Here is a 20,398-nt window from a genome sequence, read left to right on the forward strand (position 1 = left end):
CAGACTCTTCTCCTCATGCTGGAAGGAGAAGACGCTGTGTGATGGCACAGACCCAGCCCTCGGGGAGAATAGGGCCCGGCCAGCCACCAAGGGGCAGGAGGGGGCAGGAGTGTTGCTGTCATGATGGGCCCTTGTGAACTCAGACTAGAGTCCAGTCAGTGGCTGAGTGAAGAACACACACCCCGTCCCTCCATCCAGTCCGGAGTGAGACTCCTGCGTACCAGGAGAGCTGCCACAAGGGCAATCACCCTGCCTCTTCCCAGGCCAGGGCAGGGATGATTCAGGCCTGTTTAGTGAGAGCTGGGTACGGACAAGCCACGTGGCCAGGAGCCCCCCTCCTCCCACGCACACCAGGGTCATCCAGGGCAACGTCTGGGTCCAGACAAGCCCCATGTTGCGATGGGTTGGGCTGGTCCCCATTCTCAAGAGGGGAAGCTCCATCTCCCACACGACTCTTAGCCCCACCCCCAGGATCTGGCCTCTCTGGGCTCTGGAGTTGGGCAATGCCAGCCTGAGAGCAAGGAGCCCAGGAGCTGGCACAGAGCGTGTGAACGGGAACCCCCCCCCCCCCGAGCAGTGGGGGAGTGTGGAGAGCACCCCGTGGGGAGCCTGCAATATTTGTGCAGGGAAGGGGGGCATGGTCCTAGGGGCTGGGGAATCCAGGCCCACCCTTGCTCCCTGGAGCATGGGCAGCAGCATTGGGGACCAGCGCTCCCTACAGCTGCCAGAACAGTGACACAGACGGAGCCCCACCTCGGCCAGCTCCCCCATCTGGAGAGGGCCCCAGGAGAAGCAGCTGGGCCCAGCACACGCCATCCCCAGAGAGCAGAGGCCAGAGCTTAGTCTCAAGTACCTCAGTGTGGGTCCACTCAGCCGGTGCTAACAGCTCCTCCTCTCCCCGCGCGGGGTCCAGCCCTTCCTCCTCGTACTCCGTCAGGTAGTCAGATTCCTCACCTGGGATGGGAGCACACATGGAGCTGGCAGTTGCTCCTGGCCTGGCCCTGGTGCCCCTCAATCCTGACCCACAGTCCCCCCTTCTAACCCAGCCCTAACCCCCCTCCCCCAGCCTTGCTGGGACCCCAGAATCCTACTGGAGTGACATGGGCAGAGAGCCCTGCATCGCGCCCCCTGCCCCCACTCACCATCAGCGTAGCCATCGGACAGGTAGCTCTTGGCCGGCTCGATGCGAGACACAATCTCGGCCAGATCAGTGAACCCCGCGCTGGGGCAAGTCAGCACCTGGGGGGTGAGAGCCAGGCTAGAGATGCCCCCGCCAGGTAGCCCTGGGGGGCTGGGATACAGGGAGGAAGTGCAATGAGGGCTGAGCTAGAGAGCGGGTGGTTCAGGAGGGCTCCAGTGGGTGAGGACAAGGAGTGGGGGGCATTGTGGCAAAGGGTGTGGGTCAGGTTCTCACCCCATGCAGGTGGCTCTGAGTCCAACCTCGAGGGGATCCCCCACTTCGCCAAGGGGCTCGGCCTAAGGACAAAGGGACCAGAGCCACACGGCGGCCCCAGCTGGAAGTGGGGTCTGCACTGATGAGGGAGGGCACTTCCTTGCCAAGCGCCCCCACTCCCCCTGGAGCCCCCAGCCCTACTGCTTGGGGCACCAGGGCTGAGGTGGTTGTTCCCCTTGCCTCAGGCACTGGCGCTGCGCCATGGGGCTGCCACAGCCAGGACCCTGTAGGAACATCAGCTTGGCATAAAAGGGAGCTAAGTTGCTGGAATCTGACAAGACACAAACTGTAGCTACCCATCCCCTGCTGGCTCATGCCCCACTGTTGCCCCCTCACTCACATCCATGCGCTTGCTCTCGTAGAAGTCGGCCGAGCGCCGGTCCTTCACCATCTTCTCAATGATGTCGCCGCGGCTCCAGCCGCTGAACACCACCTTGCCGTGCTGGTAGCCCACGTCCTGCATGAGATGGATGGGCAGGGTGAGGGGCCCACTCCTTCCAGCCAGCTGCGGGGGGACTGGCCAGGCCAGGCAGCACCCGCTGCAGAGCAAGACATGGATTTGCCCTGGGTGCTCCAACGCAGCTGCGGGGCTGCTCCCCACAAGGGTGGCCATCAGATTTCCAACTCATCCCCACAAGCAGGGCCTCTCCTTCCCCAACCTGGGCACAGCCAGTGGCCCAGATCGGGGCCTCCCACCCTCCCCACCGCAGCCAAGTGCAGCCTCCAGTCTCCCACCCCCTGCTGAGCACTGACCCCCGCCCCCCAGATCAGAGCCTCCCACACTCCTCACCCCCGCGGCCCAGGCCATCTGGACTCACGTAGATCTCGTCGAACTTGCCAAAGTCCATGGTTTTGAAGCGATCGATGGGCGGGTGAATGTATTCACAGTAGGAGCTCGACTTTACCACCTCCAGCTGGCGCACACACGACCGACACATAGGCCAGACGTGACTGGATCTCCGCCATGTCGGGCACCTGTATGTGTGTGGGGAAAAACAGGAGTGTCCTGCAAGGGGGTGGATCAGCCCCATCTGGGACAGCATCCTGGGGCGGGGGCTGCAAGGGACAGTCTCTCCTACCTTCTGCAGGTCTGACTCCCGCCCAGCTGGCTCAGTCCAGCTGAGTGGCCGGAGCCGGATCCCAGCAACTGCCACTGGGGCATCAGGAGTGACTGTGCCCAGCCAGCCTGAGGGAAGCCACTGGCTGCCAAGGCAGGCCCACATGCTCAGGCAGGAGCAGCCCTGGGAGGCGGGGGCTGTGGCGGAAGGGACCCTGCCAGCACCTAGGGCTGTTGCTGCCCTTGAGGTAGGGAGCAGAGGAATGGCAGGGGAGAGGGATGGTGAAGAGCCCCAGCCCTGGGTGGGTGGGGCCTGCCTGCCTCCCCTCACATGGCCCCCGAGCCTGCAGCATGGGACGGGTGTGGCCCAGGTGGCCAGGGTGAGGTGCCCGGAGGCAGCAGGAGAGATGGGGCAGGTTCCCCTTGGAGGGGGCTCTCAGGCTCGGAAGCCCCCAGGGCAGGGCAGGGCAGGGCTCACCTTAACCTTCTGGGCCCAGGGATTGAGGTGTTTCCACAGCAGCCACCAGCCTGAGAGGCTGTCGCCGTAGTTGCAGAGGTCAGTCTCGTCCTGGCTGCCCACGTCGATGGCGACCACCGTCTTGGCGCCCATGTTCCGGGCAATGTCCGCTAGTGTCAGAGAGAGCGCGTCAGGGGCGGCGGCCCGGCAGACAGTCGCACTGCCGGCTCCCCATGCTCCTGTCTGCTGCCATTAGGGCAGCTCCCTGCCCCAGGCCCCAACCCTCAAACACAGCTGGGGAGCAGGGCAGAACCCCAGCAGGAGGTGGGCAGCAAAGCCAGGTTTGCAGCAAGCACTTTTCTCCCCTCCTCCCCATTTGCGTGGGAGGCATGAGCAGTGTGAGAGCGGCCGGGTAGGTGGGGGTGGCTCCGCTGCACCAGGGAGTCCAGGGACCCCCACTAGCACTGCCCAGCTGGCCAGGTGGTGAGCTTCCCAGTGCAGGGTCCAGCATGGCCAGATCTTCCCCATCCCCCCTCCGACTTTCTCTGTGTGAAGTGCAGGTGCAGCTCACCCAGCCTGCCCCTGCTGGCTCTGTTCTGCCTGGGAGCTCCCCCTCCATGGCACATTCAGAGGGCAGTAGGAACCAGCAAGTCATCCCGTGCAAGGACCCCTGGCCAAACAGGCTGCAGCAGGACTGTCCCATGCTGAACTCTGGACTCGGAGCTTCGACAGGGACAGCCCGTCGCAGTGCTGGGGAGGGCCCAATGCAGCTCCAGGGGCAGAGCACAGCTGCTGGAGCAGTGTGTAAATGGCTGTCTGTCAAAGACCTGCTGAAGGCTTTACCCAAGTCTGTGACTGCCAATGGGTGCAGTCTCTTCTGTTAGACTGCATGGAAGGAGCAATGAAGCCCCTGTATGAGGTAACTGTAAACAGAAGCCATTGCCCAAAGCTCTGGGTGAGTACATGGCACGGCCAACCATACGCTGAACTGCGTGAGCTGAAGGCTTCCCTGTAAGTTTTTGTAATATTGTTTGGAAAGTGTGTGACTCAGTTTCCCTATTGTATAATGCCACCCCCTGACAGGTCTGGGGTGGTTTGAATGAACTATTGAGAACTGTTCCCATATGGACAAAGTTGTCTCGGAGACACAATGACCGGACAGTGACTGTTACAGACTGGGAGCTGAGGGGAGCACAGCAGGACAGCAGCTGAGACAAAGAGAGCAGGTGTATGTGAGTGGAGGGTGTTAAGATGGCTGCTGCCCAGCCGGAAGATTGAGAATGCAGGAGGTTTAGAGCAGAGGCTACTGCTAACGCAGGCTCTGAGTTCAGACAAACCTGCCCCCTTTGCAGGGCCGGCTCTGGCTTTTTGGCCGCCCCAAGCAAAAAAAAAAAAAAAAAAAACCTGCGGCGCAGCCGGAGCGCGGGTGCAGGGGGACAGGGGGGGGAAGAGGCAGCGGGCAGGAGAGAAAGAGAAGGGGGGCAGCCAGGGCTACAGCAGGGGCGCTGCCACGCGGCCCCTCCCACTGCACCGCCTCCTGCCGCCTCCTGCGAGGGCTCCGCTCCGGTCGGCGGGGAGGGAAGGAAGAGGACTGCCCTGCAGGGCGCTCTGGTTCTCCGCGCCGCTGCCCCCTACAGGGCGGCTGGAGCAAAACAAAACAAAACAAAAAAAAAGGCGGCTGTGCCACCCTAGGACTGGGCCACCTCGAACAATCTGCCGCCCCAAGCACCAGCTTGCTCAGCTTGCTCAGCTGGTGCCTGGAGCCGGCCCTGCCCCCTCGGTCCTGGAGTCCAGATGACTAATGAAGAGGGCGTGGTCTGAACAGGCTGTGCGGTGTCACTGACAATCCCTGCTGGCTGCATCGCTGCCGAAGGGGTTGAGTCTCTCACAGGGGTCTACCCTCAGCTGGACTCACCGGCGAGAAGCGGGGGGGCTAGAGCCTGAAGTCTCAGAGTCGTGGGGCTCGCCCTTGCAAAAAGAGGAGGCCTGGGGCCTAGCACAACCATAGGGGCATCCCGAGCGGGATGGGCACCCTGGGACACCAGGACAGAGGGGGGACTGGTTGAAGCTGGGAGGACCTGAACACCAGCAGCCGGCGGCAGCAGTAGTGGTGGGGGTGGCCATGACGGGGAGCAGAGACAGAGCTCTGGGGGTACAGGACAGGCAGCTGGGAAATTGGGACCAAGGAACGTGCCTGCTGCTGTTTGCTCCTGCTGCTCCCATGGGCAGGGCCGGCTTTAGGCCAATTCCACCAATTCCCCCGAATCGGGCCCCGCGCCCAGTGGCAGGGTTGCCCAGAGTGGGGGGCAAGTGGCAGAGAATCCCTTCCCTGGCTAGAGGCACCTTTTTAATTTTTACTCCCCCGGCAGCGCTCCAGGTCTTTGGCAGCGGGTCCTTCACTCGCTCCGGGTCTTTGGCGGCACTTTGGCGGCGGGTCCTTCAGTGCCGCCGAAGACCCGGAGCGAGTGAAGGACCCGCCGCCAAAGACTAGGCGCGCGGCTCGGTGAGTACAAGCCCCACGTGTTTTTTTTTTTTTAAGTCATCCCTGTCAGGGCCCTGTCGAAACTGTTCGAATCGGGCCCCGCATTTCCTAAAGCCGGCCCTGCCCATGGGAAGAAGGCTGGGGGCGTTCTCAGCCCACAAACAGAACCACCCGGCTCTCCCTGGAGGAGGAGACCCCGGCAAGGCCTCACTTCACTGGGGCTGAAGCGGGACAGGCACATTCCAGGGCCTGACAGGTCAACGCTCAGCCCAGCTCCTGCATGTAGCGATGGGAACTACCACTCGTGGAGCCCACCCGGCCCAGACTGGTGCTAAGTTCCAAGCAGCCAGACCCTGCCCCTCCCTGTGGCTGCCGGCCCGCGCTGGCACCATTTGGCTGCAGCATGGATCAACAGGTGCTGATGCATGAGGCTGAGCTCAGTGCGACTCCACGCAGCTGCAAAGGGAACCTGGTTCCTTGGGACCTGAGGCTGTTTGCTCTGGAGCAGGGCCGGTGCCACCATTAAGGCAAACTAGGCGGTTGCCTAGGGCGCCAAGATTTGGGGGCGCCAAAAAGCGGTGCCCCTAGGGTGACCAGACGTCCCGATTTTATCGGGACTGTCCCAATATTTCCTTGTTTGTCCCGCGTCCCGACCGACGTGCGGTCGGGACACTGGACAAACAAGGAAATGCCCCGGAGCCTGGAAGTGCTCGCATTCCCCCCGCCCCGACTCCGCCCCCTCCTCCCCCGATTGGCTCCCTCCCCGAATCCCCGCCTCTTCCCCGGGCTCACCATTCCTCCCCCCTCCGCAAGCGCTGGAGGGAGGCCCGGGAGACTCAGGGGAAGCGCGGGGCCGGGGTGAGTAACAGTCCGGCCTGGTCCCCAGCAGGCAGGACTCAGTTGGGTGGTAGGGCGAGGAGGGGGGCGGCCCGCGGGGCCAGGCGGCGGCTTATGTTGTCCCCCCGGGCAGCGGGACTCGGGAGCAGCCGCTGCTGCAGCTCCCACTGCCGCGGGGGAGGAAGCGGCCATGGCGCTCCGCGGCTGCGGCGCCTCCGAACCCCCTGAGCCGGGGCCTGCTGCAGGGACCCAGCAGCGCGTACGCTGGGCCCAGCCCCTGGCCAGTCGCGTCTGGGCTGCTGCCCAGCTGGTGCTATCCCGCGGCGGCACCGGGGCGGAGGCATCGGCAGCCCAGCCCCGTTCGTTCCCCTGCGGGACGGGGGGGCTGGGGCCTGCTGCCCCCACTCCGGGGCCGCCGCGCGATAGCACCAGCTGGGCAGCAGCCCAGACGCGACTGGCCAGGGGCTGGGCCCAGCGTACGCGCTGCTGGGTCCCCGCAGCAGGCCCCGGCTCGGGGGGTTTGGGGGCGCCAGAGCTGCAGCCGCGGAGCGCCATGGCCGCTTCCTGCCCCCGCGGCAGTGGGAGCTGCAGCAGGGGCTGCTCCCGAGTCCCGCTGGCCGGGGGTGAGAACAGCCGCCGCCTGGCCCCGTGGGCCGCCCCCCTCCTCGCCCTACCACCCAACTGAAGTCCTGCCTGCAAGGGACCAGGCCGGACTGTTACTCACCCCGGCCCCGCGCTTCCCCTGCATCTCCCGGGCCTCCCTCCAGCGCTTGCGGAGGAAGGGTTTTTTTTTTTGCCCCCCCCCCCCCCGCCACGCCCCCCCCGCGTCCCGATATTTGTCTTGGGTGATCTGGTCACCCTAGGTGCCCCCAATTTTTTTTTTACAGCGTTCCTGGGCTGGGCTGCCGGTGGCGCGCTGACATGTGCGGCTCAGACTCCCTCTCCCAGCGCAGCAGCCGCTCCACTTCTCCCGCCTCCCAGGCTTGCGGCGCCAATCAGCTGTTTGGGGCCGCAAGCCTGGGAGGGGAGGAGAATTAGAGCGGGGGCGGCGTGCTCGGGGAGGAGGCAGAGCAGAAGTGAGCTGGGTGGGGAGCTGCCACATGGCTCCCCGGGGAGGGGGAACTGCCACGGGGGGGCTCCTCAGGGCGGGGGGGGGAGTTGCCGCGGGGGGGGGGCGCCTCAGGGCGGAGGCGGGAGCTGCTGCAGGGCTGGGGCGGGGCGCAAGGTGGAAGTTTCGCCTAGGGTGCCTAGGGAAACTTCCTTGCACCGGCCTTGCTCTGGAGCCTCAGGTACAAGCCTCCCACGTCTCTGCTTGTGGGGCCGGGGCTGAGGGAAAAGCTGACTCTCTCCACGGGTAAAGAGCTGGGTGCGGTTCCAGCTGGGGAGCAGCCTGGGGTTCTTTCGTGGCCTTTGCTCCAGTTTAAGAAGCCCTCACCCAGGCCAGGGCCCAGCACTGCAGTTCCATAATGTCCAGCCCTCAGCCTGACTCCAAGGGGGAGGCAAAGCAGGGACCCCCTCACCCCCATTCCCCACTTGGGATGCCGGGGACAGCAGACAGCAAGAACGCAAAGCAGTCATTGGGGAAGAGCTGTTCCCCCCCCCCACACACACATATAACATGAGTCTGCCCAGCTGGCCGTGGGCCCAGGTGCTGCACCAGCCCCGCAGGGTGATGGGAGGGAAGCCCCCCTCTCTGAGCAGGATCCACACTTCGGGCAAGTTCCTGGTTTTAACAACAACAACATTCCTCCGCACCCACAGAAGGGCAAGAGGAAGAGGGCTCTAGTGCTGCGGAGACACCAGTGGGGATGGCGATGGAGATGCGTGCCAGGGCAGAGCCAGGCAACGGGGGCAGAAAACACTGGCAGCAGCAGTGCCTCCCTCAGTGGCCTGCTTCGCGGTCTGTGAGCAGTGTCTCCATCGGCGGCAGATACTTGCCTGGCAGGTTGTTGATGTAGCCACCGTCCATCAGTAAGTTGCCATCCTTGGGGTCACAGAGTGGCGGCAGGTACCCGGAAAGGGTCATGCTCGCTCGCACATACTGCCACAGCGAGCCTAACCGGCAGGAACAGACGCAGTCAAGAGACAGCCTCTTGCAGGCCTGAGCCCTGGGGGAGGGAGGGCGCCCCTGGCACCCAGGCTGGGGAATCTGCACAGTGCGACGATAGGCATGGCCCTTGGAGCCAGCAAGACGCTAGCCAACTGCCTAGAGCTCAGCCAGGGGGTAGGGGCCCATCCTTGCCCCTTGCTCTGGAACAGGTGGTGCCTTGGATTGACTCCCAGCGCCTCCCCCAACAAGGTGCAGATTTCTCAGCTCGAGCAGCACATGTCTGGACAGGGTGCTGGGATCCAGCCTGTGCCCTCAGGCCTGTCAGAACCAGCCCTCGCCAGGGAAGGACGAGCTATGGCATGGAAGGAGGCAGTGGCTGCAGCCCAACTTGGGGCAGCCATGACAGAGTATGGTGGGCAGGGGTTGCAGCCAGTTGCCACCCCGGCCCAGCCTGGCCCTCCCTTCCAAGCCACGCAGGTCATCCCCGTGGCCCAGGGCCCGAGGAGCGCATGATGCTGACCTGGGACATTGTTAACATAGCAGCCGTCCACAAGCAGGTGGCTGTCCTTGGGGTCGCAGAGAGGAGGCAGGTATGGGGGATAAGATGCACTGGCTCTGACGTAGCGCCACACACTGCCTGCTGGAGGGAGAGGAGACAGTCACAGGGGACGGGGACAGCACAGACGGAGAGAAGACAGGAAATGACATGACAGAAGCTTTAGAAATCCAGATGCCCGCTTTGGAGCAGGGGTACTCGGAGGTCTCCCCAGCCTCGCGGGGAGAGGGCACATCGGCACAGACATCGGGCGGTCTGTGCTAGGAGTCAGGCTGGGTGTGGGAACAGGTGTCCCCTGCCACCCCCAGCCTAATAGAGGGACAGGCCCTTGTGACATACCCGGAAGTCCGCCCCCCTGCCCCAACCAGCAGAGGAGGGACCAATTCCCTGAACACCCATCCCCCTCAGCCCACTCCAGCTAGTGGTGGCTACACTGACAACTGGGCTGGGCTATTCTACCTACCCTGCCTTGCTGGCTCTCTCTGCCATGGGGCAGTGCCAGGCCCTGGCCCAACGAGACGCTGCTGTGTGCTTGCTGGCAGAAGGCTGCCTGGCAACAGGCACATGGGCATGTTGTGACCAGCACTCAAGGGGCTGCTGGACCCCTGGGGCCAGGCCAGCTAGGGAATGAGGCTGTGCAGACTATGAATTCAGTTGGCTGTCAGGAGCTCTTTGCACGACTTTGCCTCAGCCTGCAGCCTCCACCTTAGTCAGAGCTCTTCACTGCCTGTTGGGCTGACATTCCAGCAGGGCAGTGGTGCAGGGCTGACCACAGAGGGTCGTTAACTGGGATGGATCACACCTAGCCAAGACACTGGCTCCCCCACCCCCTATGCCCCAGAAAATGGTTTGCTTGGCAACACCACGAGGGAGGATTCTGGTCACCTGCGGAGTCTGACCAAGGAGTTGCCTGGCAGGGGCTGGAAGCAGCTTTACCGGAGGTTCTGCTCCCTGGTCAGCCTCCGCAGGTCTCTGGCCCTTTTTCAACAGCTCAAGGTAAGGGAAGCTGCTGAGGGAGCCAGATTCGGAGAGGGGACCCCCGCCTCTCTGGTGCCCTCAAGGACTGCCTGGGACGCGGGAGCAAGTGAGTGGCCCTGTGCTCAGGAGGGTGGTGTTTTCTATAGGATCTGTACCCTCAGGGTGTGTTTCTCATACTTAGGTAAAGAGCACTCGTGTCACATGGCTGTGCACCTATGCTACACCTAGCCCAGGGCCCTGGAAGAGGGGACGCAGCAGCTCACCTTTTCAGAGGGGCTTGGGAGAAGGCATTTAAGTTACTGGGGAATCTGAGGGGTCAGCATTGAGCTCGGGGCTGGTGAGAAGCTATGTAGTCACAGTACGCTCAGGAGAAGGGGCTAGATAGATGGGTGCACCCCAAGGGTATGCCTAAAGGAGCCCAAGCTGAGGGCTCAGACCCTGGGGATCCAGCAGCTGGGTGCCCTCACAGCAGCCTGGTGGGGAGCTGGCAGGGTGCACCAGACCGGATCGGTGATAGGAGTGCCCTGCTGCAATGGCAGGGCCAAAGGCAGTGGGGTTGGGCCGAGCTCCCCCGGCAATGGGCTGCCAGGGCTCAGAGCCAGAAGCCCAGCCGAGTGCCCTCCTGTAACCTTGGAGAAACCCAGCCAGCATGGCCAGAACATGGGACAAAGGGCGAGTGGGGCAAGCCCAGGGCACAGACGCCAGGACAGGACTGTCCAGGGCCGGAGGCTGCAGCACAGGCTGGGCACTGCTGGTCCAGGAGAGATTGAGGCACATGCTGAGATGGTGGTGCAGGGAGTCCCCAATCACTGCAGGAGGCAGAGGCCCCATTCCATGGGCTTCGGGGGAAGGGCTTTGGCTGTTGGCTCTGGATGCCAGCTGAGGACCCCTGGGTAGGACAGCAGGATCCTGGTAGGGAGGAGGCCTTCCCCTGGCACCTCCCCTGGAAGAGAGCACTCACACAGAGACACAGCAGAGCCAGCCCTGCCCCTCCCTGACCCATCTCCCTGTCCCTGTCCCTCGGGCTCAGTGAGTTAGGGGTGAGTGGGGGTTAGTTGGCGTTAGGACAGACAAGCAGGCAGAGTGAGAGCCAGGCAGTTACAGCTGCCAAGCGCCCCGTGGACAGACATGGATGGATCAATGTCCCAGGTGAGATCAGGCGCCTGTGACAGACAAGGCATAAGATGAGGACCAAGGGCAGAGACTGAGTTTGAACCAGCAGCACCCCCCACCTACCTCTCCTGGGAGCCCCCAACCACCACCATCCTATTGCAAGGATAGAACGCTACCCCTTGTCCGCCCCAGCCCCGCCACACGCACCCCCCTCCACCTGCCTCCCCCAAGAGCCTCCAACCACCACCACCTGAGCGCAAGGACAGAACATTGCCCCTTGTCTGCCTCAGCCCCAGCCTCACAGCAGGCCCTCTCCTCCACCCAGAGCTCCCAACCACCACCACCCATGTTTAAGGGCAGAATGCTGCCCCAGCTCCCCCCACTGACCCAGAGCAGCCCCTGCTGCTAACATGCCATCCAGCTGGCCCAATGGGGGTGTCAGATGACAGGAGGGCTGCTCAGGCCAGCCGTGAGGGGCAGGGGGCAGCAAGGTTAGTGTGTCCCACAGCCCCATCTTGTGTTCTCCCCACATAGTCAGGGGTGGGGGGTGTTACCAGGGGTTATTGAGTAGCAGAAGTGTTACAAGCAGGGAATGGGGGAGGAGCCAGACAGTGACCAAGTGGGCAGCAGAGTGTGCGGATGGGCAGGGGGGCAGGGGAAGGGAGGGACTCGCTGTGGGGCCCCAGCTCTGACCAGAAGCAGCGTCAGCAGCTCTTGGGCCTGGGTTCTGCTGGCCCAGGCCAGCCCTTGCTGCCCCCAGAAAGACAGGAATGGTGTCTGGCTGCTTGGGGATTCTGGGCCCTGAGGGCAGGTGATTAGGGGGATCCAGCAGCTCCTGCTGCCCAGGGCAGAGCCATGGGTGGGGGAAGCCCCCTGGCCCTGGTGTTTGGCCCCAGTCAGTTCGGGCTGAGTGCTCCCTATAGGAGGTGCCCCAGCTCCTGGAAGAGCAGCAGGGGTTGCTGCCCCAGGACAGCACTGCTGCGGAAGGAGGGGGTGTCCCAGAGTCTGGCTTTGCCTCTGGCACACCCCTGGCAGCAGAGCCCTAGTGCTCCCTGCGCCACCAATGGCAGCTTCTGCCCCGGCTCTCTCGCGGGGGGGGGGGGGGGGGGGTGTCTCTCCTTTATTTCAGCCCATCACTCCTAATTAGACCTCTGGAGCCCTGCCCTGTCAGCCCCTGCCCTCCTTTCAGCCCTTTCCTGTAACATTATCCTTCTCTGCAGGGCAGGACGCTGAGGGGCCCTGCCAGGTGTGGGGGCAAATGGGGCAAGCGCAAAGACATCGAGATGGCCATGCCCAGCCCAGTCCCTCACTGTGTTAGTGGATGGCTTGGCAGTCGGGTGGCCCATGCCAGCTGATGTGGGCTAGGGGTTACAAGCACTGCTCCCTGGGGGATGGGGGCACTCTCTAGAGCAGGCGATAACCTGCTCCCGTCCTTAGAGACATCAGCTCAGCGCCTGAGGGGCAGCACCGCTCAGCTAGGGTGGCCAACCCTCCAGGTTTGGCCTGGAGTCTCCTGGAACCGGCATCGATCTCCCAGTGACTATTGAAACAATCCAGGAGATTTTAATAGGCTATTTTAAGAAAATGACATTATGTCAGGTTGGAAAAAAATCCCCCGAAATAGCATAGGGATGCCAACTCTGACTGAAGCTGAGCCCAGGCCTGGCATGGCCACGTGGGCCCATCGAGCACACACACAGCAGGGCTCTTTGGAGAGAGCCAGCAGGGGCTGAGACAGGCCAGTGGGGCCCATTACTCTCAGCAACCAAGCAGGCTCCACCCCACATGCTGCGCTACTGGCTCAGGGTGGGGGGCAGGGAAAGGCCTCTGGCCCTGGGCCCTCACAGGAGCCGGATGCTGAGGATTTGGGCCCCAACAGCCAGGGCGCCATGCACCTGGTGCAGCCTGGGACACGCCGCGGGTGTGGGGTGCAGGCGCTTACCGTCCTTGTGGACCCGCATGGCCGAGGCTGTGATGTCCGTCGTCACGTTGAAGTAGGGGAGCCACAGATCCTGCAGGGGCACAAAGGGCTAATCAGAGACATGTTACAGCCCAGGATGCCGCTGCGGGGGCTGTGCAAGGCACCACGCCCCTTGGACAAGGCTGGACTCCAGGGAACACAGCTGCCAGCAGGGGGCGTTGCTCAGGGCTGCCCAGCGAGAGGCTACTTTGAGTGTTCTGCACTAGGACCCCCGCCCAGCTTCCTGGACCCACCTACCTCAATCTGCTTGTCCTGGAAGACCTTGTTGATGCTGGTGTTGAAGGCCGAGCCGGAGAACATGGAGGTGATGGGATACGTGAGGTCCAGGACCGTCTCAAACACGGAGTTCATGCTCTGCAGGAGGAGGGCGAGGGGTCACTACGCGGGTGGCGCGGCCCAGCACAGGCAGCGTTCTGAGTCCAGGCTCATGGGGACAAGCGGGGAGGAATGTCGGGGAGACGGCAGCGAGCCTGAAGCTCCCAGGACACTCACCCACTGCACGTGGCTCCGAAGCGAGATGGTGCCCTGGCGCAGCCCCTCCACTTGGCATGCCAGCCCCGGAACCACTGGTGGGGGTGTGGCATGTCCTCCAGCCAAAGCACCGTATGCCAATTAGCATGACGGGTCGTTACTGGGGATGTTGCGATTCCCACCGGAACCCCCCTGCTGCCCTAACCTGCTGCATGCGCAACAGAGGCTGCCGTGCCTAGCAGCACAATGCTGAGGCACCCCATGGGGCTCTCTGCTCCAAGCCAAGCAGACGTTCCAGGGCCAAAGGGAGGACAAACCCCCACAGCCTGCAGGGGATTTGCCTCTGAACCCACAGGGCAGAGCTGCATAGCATGGGCAGAGGGCAGAGATGCCAGCAGCAGAGAGAGCCTGGAGGTTCTACGTGGCCCCTCAAGCAAACTGATCAGGCCCCAGTGCATGCTGGGACCTCTGTATTGCTCCCAGTGCAGCCCTGGGCCTGGCTGCCAGCGGCTGTGGGGAAGGCTGGGTCATGGGGTGGCAGCTCTGGGAGGGGCTGGTTTGGGGAGTTCTCCTGCTCCCACCCTCCCAAGTCTGGCCCTGCCCCACAGCACACCCCACCCTGTGTCTGCCCCACCCCCACAGCAGGCCTTGCCCCTCACCTTGGCCCATTCACGGGCACGCTGCTTGGTGCGCACAGCACTGCGCTCTTCAGCATAGAGAGCCCCGATGAAGGAGCCAATGGATGTGCCCCCGATCAGGTCAATGGGGATCCCGGCTTCCTCCATGGCCTTGATCACCCCAATGTGGGAGCAGCCCCTGTGGGAGGGAGGGAGAGGTCAGAGGCCAGTGGGAGGCAGGGAGCCTACCCCAGGGGCCATCACATGGCCCCGAACTCTGCAACCTGCCACGCAGCTGCTATGCCTCCAACGGGGCAGGCGGCCAGGATGTCTGCGATGGTGCTCCCAGCATGCACTGCTCCAGGCAGGGTGGTGGGCGACAGGGTCACTGTCGCAACCCCACTCCATGGCCCTTATTGGGAGGCAGTGTTCGTGTACCAGTAGGGACATGGGGCTGGGAGCCAGGACTCCTGGGTTCTATCCCTGGGTTTGTCCCCCCTGCCCACTGTAAAGCTGGGGTTGTGGATGCCTATGGCCCCCCATTGGGGCTGGTTTGCGCCTGGGTGCGAAGGAGTGCCATGGGAATTCAGTGCCCCAGCCAGGCCCTGTCTGAGCCCCTACCTGGCCCCTCCTCCTCCCAGCACCAGGGCAATGCTGTTGCCGGTCAGGACCCGTGCCAGGCGGGAGAAGTCGCTGTGCCGGTCAGCGTCCTTCTCGAAGACCTTCGCATACATCTCCCTCTGCAGGGCCAGGAGCGAGAGTCAGACAGGTTGCCACCCCCAAAGCACCCCCCATACAGCACGCATGCATCCCCAGAGCCCACTCCCCACCCCACAGCAACTCCTTCCCACACACACAGCACCCTCCCACCCCCTTATAACAGGAAACCCCCTGGCTCTGCACCCCGCACTCCAGAGAGGTCTGATGCCATCACAGACTTAGGCCAGGCTGGCATCAGGCTCTGCCCAGGTTAACACCATGGAAGGCAGCAGAGGCACCACAGGGACCAGACTGGCCTGGGGGTCTTTTCTGAGACAACAGCTCTGTGCCCACCCCCATGGGGTCTTGTCTTCCTTAGCACAGACAGCTTCACCGTGCAACACCATGTTGCACCAGCCCAGAGGGTCCTGGGGACGAGAGGGACAGTACCAGCTTGTTGGGGCTCCGGTGGGAGAAGACACGGCGTGGGCACTTGATGTGAAGGTGTCCTGAGCACCAGCTGCGCATGTTGAGCCACTCAACAGTACGGGAGGGGCTGGGGCCGTCCTCCCGGTGCAGCAGAATCAGCTGCTTCAGGGCAGGCACGGCTGTGTTCTCCAGCATCTGCTCCAGCTGCAAGGGCAGAACAGGGGCCCCTAGAATGAGCCAACTCCCCGGTGGAATGATCCCCGCCCCGGCACAGCACACACAGCCCCATCCCAATGCACAGATGCCCTCCCCGCCCCCCACGAGCCTCCATCCCTGCACGACATACACAGCCCCCTACCTCTGCACAGCCCCCTCAGCAGGCAATTCCCCCCCCCACCCCACCCTACCCTCCCAGCATGAGCCGCTGCAGCCCAGCCCAGCTCATAGCTCCCCCCTCAGGATGAGCTCCTACCCCTGCATGGCTCGCACAGCCCTCCCCAGCAGGAGTCTGGAGGGAAGTTGCAGAAGGGACTTGGAAGCTGGTCACAGATTCCCACACCAGAAAGGACCACTGTGATCATAAAGTCTGACCTGCCTGACACAGGTTAGAGAACTGCCCCCAAGGATTCCTAGAGCAGATCTTTTAGACCAGTGGCTCTCAACCTTTCCAGACTACTGTGCCCCATTCAGGAGTCTGATTTGTCTTGCGTACCCCAGGTTTCACCTCACTTCAAATCTACTTGCTTACAAAATCAGACATAAAAATACAGTATTACTGACAAATTGCTTCCTTCCTCCTTTTTACTATACAATTATAAAATAAACCCATCAATTGTTGGCATCACTGAAACTTGGTGGGATAATACACATGATTGGAATGTTGGTGTGGATGGGTACAGCTTGCTCAGGAAGGATAGACAGGGGAAAAAAGGAGGAGGTGTTGCCTTATATATTAAAAATGTACACACTTGGACTGAGGTAGAGATGGACATAGGAGACGGAAGTGTTGAGAGTCTCTGGGTTAGGCTAAAAGGGGTAAAAAACAAGGGAGATGTCATGCTAGGAGTCTACTACAGGCCACCTAACCAGGTGGAAGAGGTGGATGAGGCTTTTTTTAAGCAACTAACAAAATCATCCAAAGCCCAAGATTTAGTGGTGATGGGGGACTTCAACTATCCGGATATATGTTGGGAAAATAACACAGCGGGGCACAGACTATCCAACAAATTCTTGGACTGCATTGGAGACAACTTTTTATTTCAGAAGGTTGAAAAAGCTACTAGGGGGGAAGCTGTTCTAGACTTGATTTTAACAAATAGGGAGGAACTCGTTGAGAATTTGAAAGTAGAAGGCAGCCTGGGTGAAAGTGATCATGAAATCATAGAGTTTGCAATTCTAAGGAAGGGTAGAAGGGAGAACAGCAAAATAGAGACAATGGATTTCAGGAAGGTGGATTTTGGGAAGCTCAGAGAGCTGATAGGTAAGGTCCCATGGGAATCAAGACTGAGGGGAAAAACAACTGAGGAGAGTTGGCAGTTTTTCAAAGGGACACTATTAAGAGCCCAAAAGCAAGCTATTCCGCTGGTTAGGAAAGATAGAAAATGTGGCAAAAGACCACCTTGGCTTAACCACGAGATCTTGCATGATCTAAAAAATAAAAAGGAGTCATATAAAAAATGGAAACTGGGACAGATTACAAAGGATGAATATAGGCAAACAACACAGGAATGCAGGGGCAAGATTAGAAAGGCAAAGGCACAAAATGAGTTCAAACTAGCTACGGGAATAAAGGGAAACAAGAAGACTTTTTATCAATACATTAGACGCAAGAGGAAGACCAAAGACAGGGTAGGCCCACTGCTTAGTGAAGAGGGAGAAACAGTAACAGGAAACTTGGAAATGGCGGAGATGCTTAATGACTTCTTTGTTTCGGTCTTCACCGAGAAGTCTGAAGGAATGCCTAACATAGTGAATGCTAATGGGAAGGGGGTAGGTTTAGCAGATAAAATACAAAAAGAACAAGTTAAAAATCACTTAGAAAAGTTAGATGCCTGCAAGTCACCAGGGCCTGATGAAATGCATCCTAGAATACTCAAGGAGCTAATAGAGGAGGTATCTGAGCCTCTAGCTATTATCTTTGGAAAATCATGGGAGACGGGAGAGATTCCAGAAGACTGGAAAAGGGCAAATATAGTGTCCATCTATAAAAAGGGAAATAAAAACAACCCAGGAAACTACAGACCAGTTAGTTTAACTTCTGTGCCAGGGAAGATAATTGAGCAAGTAATTAAGGAAATCATCTGCAAACACTTGGAAAGTGGTAAGGTGATAGGGAACAGCCAGCATGGATTTGTGAAGAACAAATCATGTCAAACCAATCTGATAGCTTTCTTTGATAGGATAACAAGCCTTGTGGATAAGGGTGAAGCTGTGGATGTGGTATACCTAGACTTTAGTAAGGCATTTGATACAGTCTCGCATGATATTCTTATCGATAAACTAGGCAAATACAATTTAGATGGGGCTACTATAAGGTGGGTGCATAACTGGCTGGATAACCGTACTCAGAGAGTTGTTATTAATGGTTCCCAATCCTGCTGGAAAGGCACAACGAGTGGGGTACCGCAGGGGTCTGTTTTGGGACCGGCGCTGTTCAATATCTTCATCAACGACTTAGATATTGGCATAGAAAGTATGCTTATTAAGTTTGCGGATGATACCAAACTGGGAGGGATTGCAACTGCTTTGGAGGACAGGGTCATCATTCAAAATGATCTGGACAAATTGGAGAAATGGGCTGAGGTAAACAGGATGAAGTTTAACAAAGACAAATGCAAAGTGCTCCACTTAGGAAGGAAAAATCAGTTTCACACATACAGAATGGGAAGAGACTGTCTAGGAAGGAGTACGGCAGAAAGAGATCTAGGGGTTATAGTGGACCACAAGCTAAATATGAGTCAACAGTGTGATGCTGTTGCAAAAAAAGCAAACATGATTCTGGGATGTATTAACAGGTGTGTTGTGAGCAAGACACGAGAAGTCATTCTTCCGCTCTACTCTGCTCTGGTTAGGCCTCAGCTGGAGTATTGTGTCCAGTTCTGGGCACCGCATTTTAAAAAAGATGTGGAGAAATTGGAAAGGGTCCAGAGAAGAGCAACAAGAATGATTAAAGGTCTTGAGAACATGACCTATGAAGGAAGGCTGAAAGAATTGGGATTGTTTAGTTTGGAAAAGAGAAGACTGAGAGGGGACATGATAGCAGTTTTCAGGTATTTAAAAGGGTGTCATAAGGAGGAGGGAGAAAACTTGTTCACCTTAGCCTCTAAGGATAGAACCAGAAGCAATGGGTTTAAACTGCAGCAAGGGAGGTCTAGGTTGGACATTAGGAAAAAGTTCCTAACTGTCAGGGTGGTTAAACACTGGAATAAATTGCCTAGGGAGGTTGTGGAATCTCCATCTCTGGAGATATTTAAGAGTAGGTTAGATAAATGTCTATCAGGGATGGTCTAGACGGTATTTGGTCCTGCCATGCGGGCAGGGGACTGGACTCGATGACCTCTCGAGGTCCCTTCCAGTCCTAGAATCTATGAATCTATGAATATAAATATTGTACTTACATTTCGGTGTGGAATATATACAGCGGTATAAACAAGTCAATGTCTGTATGAAATTTTAGTTTGTACTGACTTCGCTAGCACTTTTTATGTAGCCTGTTGTAAAACTAGGCAAATATCTAGATGAGTTGATGTACCCTGGGAAGACTTCTGTGTACCAGGATCCACCACGACCCCCAAGTCTTTTTCAGAGTCCCTGCTTCCCAGGACAGGGCCCCCCACCCTGTCAGCACAGCCTACAGCAGGGGTGGGCAAACTACAGCCCGGGGACCACATCCGGCCCTTCAGACGTTTTAATCTAGCCCTTGAGCTCCTGCTGGGGAGTGGGGTCTAGGGCTTGCCCCGCTCCGGCACTCCAGCCGGGGGCTTGCCTTGCTCCACGCATCGTGTGGCTCTGCGCAGCTCCCAGAAGCAGCAGCATGTCCCCCCTCCAGCTCCTATGCATAGGGTCAGCCAAGGGGCTCCGCAGCTGCCATTGGCCAGGAACCATAGACAGTGGGAGCTGCAGGGGTGGCGCCTGCGGACGGGGCAGCGCGCCGAGCCGCCTGGTTGCGCCTCCATGTAGGAGCTGGAGAGGGGACATGCCGCTGCTTCCAGGAGCTGCTTGAGGTAAACGTCGTCTGGAGCCTGCACCCCTGACCTGATCCCCCTCCCGCCCTCCGAACCCCTTGGTCCCAGCCCAGCACAATCTCCTGCACCCCCAACCCCTCATCCCCAGCCCCACCCCAGAGCCTGTATCCCCAGCCGGAGCCCTCAGCCCCCCCGCACCCCAACCCCCAATTTCATGAGCATTCATGGCCCGCCATACAATTTCCATACCCAGATGTGGCCCTCAGGCCAAAAAGTTTGCCCATCCCTGGTCTACAGTCTTTGCTCGTAGATGTAGACATTTACTCAAAGCCACATCAAAACACAGATTGTTTGCTTGTGTCCAGTTCACAAAGTGACCCTAATCGCTCTATCATCTGAGAGTGGGGACAAGGGAGCCCCGACAGTGCTTCCAGGCTGCACTCCATAGGCCAATGCAACATCCCAGACCATGCTGGCCACCCCCATGGGCTCGGGATGCAGCGTTCCCCCAGGCACTGTACACAGGGCCCCAGCCTCACCTCACCTTGCCTAGGGCTGGCTCCTGGTCCTCCAGCCCAACAATGAGGATGCAGTCAGCTTGACGGATGCAGCGCACAGTCCAGGGTGTCAGCGTGCAGTCGGTCTGATACAGCACAATGCGGTGGATGTCCTCCTGCTGCGCCAGCCAGCCCGACAGCCGGTACTCTTGGATGCTGCCAGGGAGGGGATGTCAGCAGCAGGGGTGGCTCCAGGCACCAGCGCACCAAGTGTGTGCCTGGGGTGGCAAGCCGCGGGGGGCAGCCTGCCGGTCACCGTGAGGGCGGCAGTCAGGCTGCCTTCGGCGGCATGCCTGTGGGAGGTCCGCCGGTCCCACGGCTTCAGCAGCAATTCGGCGGCGGGTACGCCGAAGGCGCGGGACTGGAGGACCTCCCACAGGCATGCCACCGAATCCGCGTTACCAGTGGACCTCCCGCAGGCATGCCGCCGAAGGCTGCCTCACTGCCGAACTTGGGGCAGCAAAATACATAGAGCCG

General features: G+C 60.0%; 1 protein-coding gene across 1 annotated transcript in view; it reads right to left on the bottom strand.

Annotated features, from left to right (window-relative positions):
• Positions 1–613: 613 nt before the first annotated feature.
• The window catches only part of LOC101932962 (patatin-like phospholipase domain-containing protein 6), a 62,174-nt gene continuing 42,389 nt past the window's right edge, over positions 614–20,398 (bottom strand). Inside the window, 13 exon segments of the mRNA XM_065576525.1 lie at positions 614–954; positions 1,143–1,239; positions 1,794–1,910; positions 2,272–2,382; positions 2,384–2,428; positions 2,989–3,137; positions 8,225–8,341; positions 12,926–12,995; positions 13,202–13,318; positions 14,095–14,251; positions 14,674–14,792; positions 15,202–15,384; positions 19,909–20,091. Coding sequence (XP_065432597.1) covers positions 716–954; positions 1,143–1,239; positions 1,794–1,910; positions 2,272–2,382; positions 2,384–2,428; positions 2,989–3,137; positions 8,225–8,341; positions 12,926–12,995; positions 13,202–13,318; positions 14,095–14,251; positions 14,674–14,792; positions 15,202–15,384; positions 19,909–20,091 — 1,704 coding nt within the window. The 3' untranslated portion in view covers positions 614–715.

This window comes from Chrysemys picta, chromosome 22, assembly GCF_011386835.1.
Source record: "Chrysemys picta bellii isolate R12L10 chromosome 22, ASM1138683v2, whole genome shotgun sequence".
In the NCBI taxonomy this organism is placed as follows: Eukaryota; Metazoa; Chordata; order Testudines; family Emydidae; genus Chrysemys; species Chrysemys picta.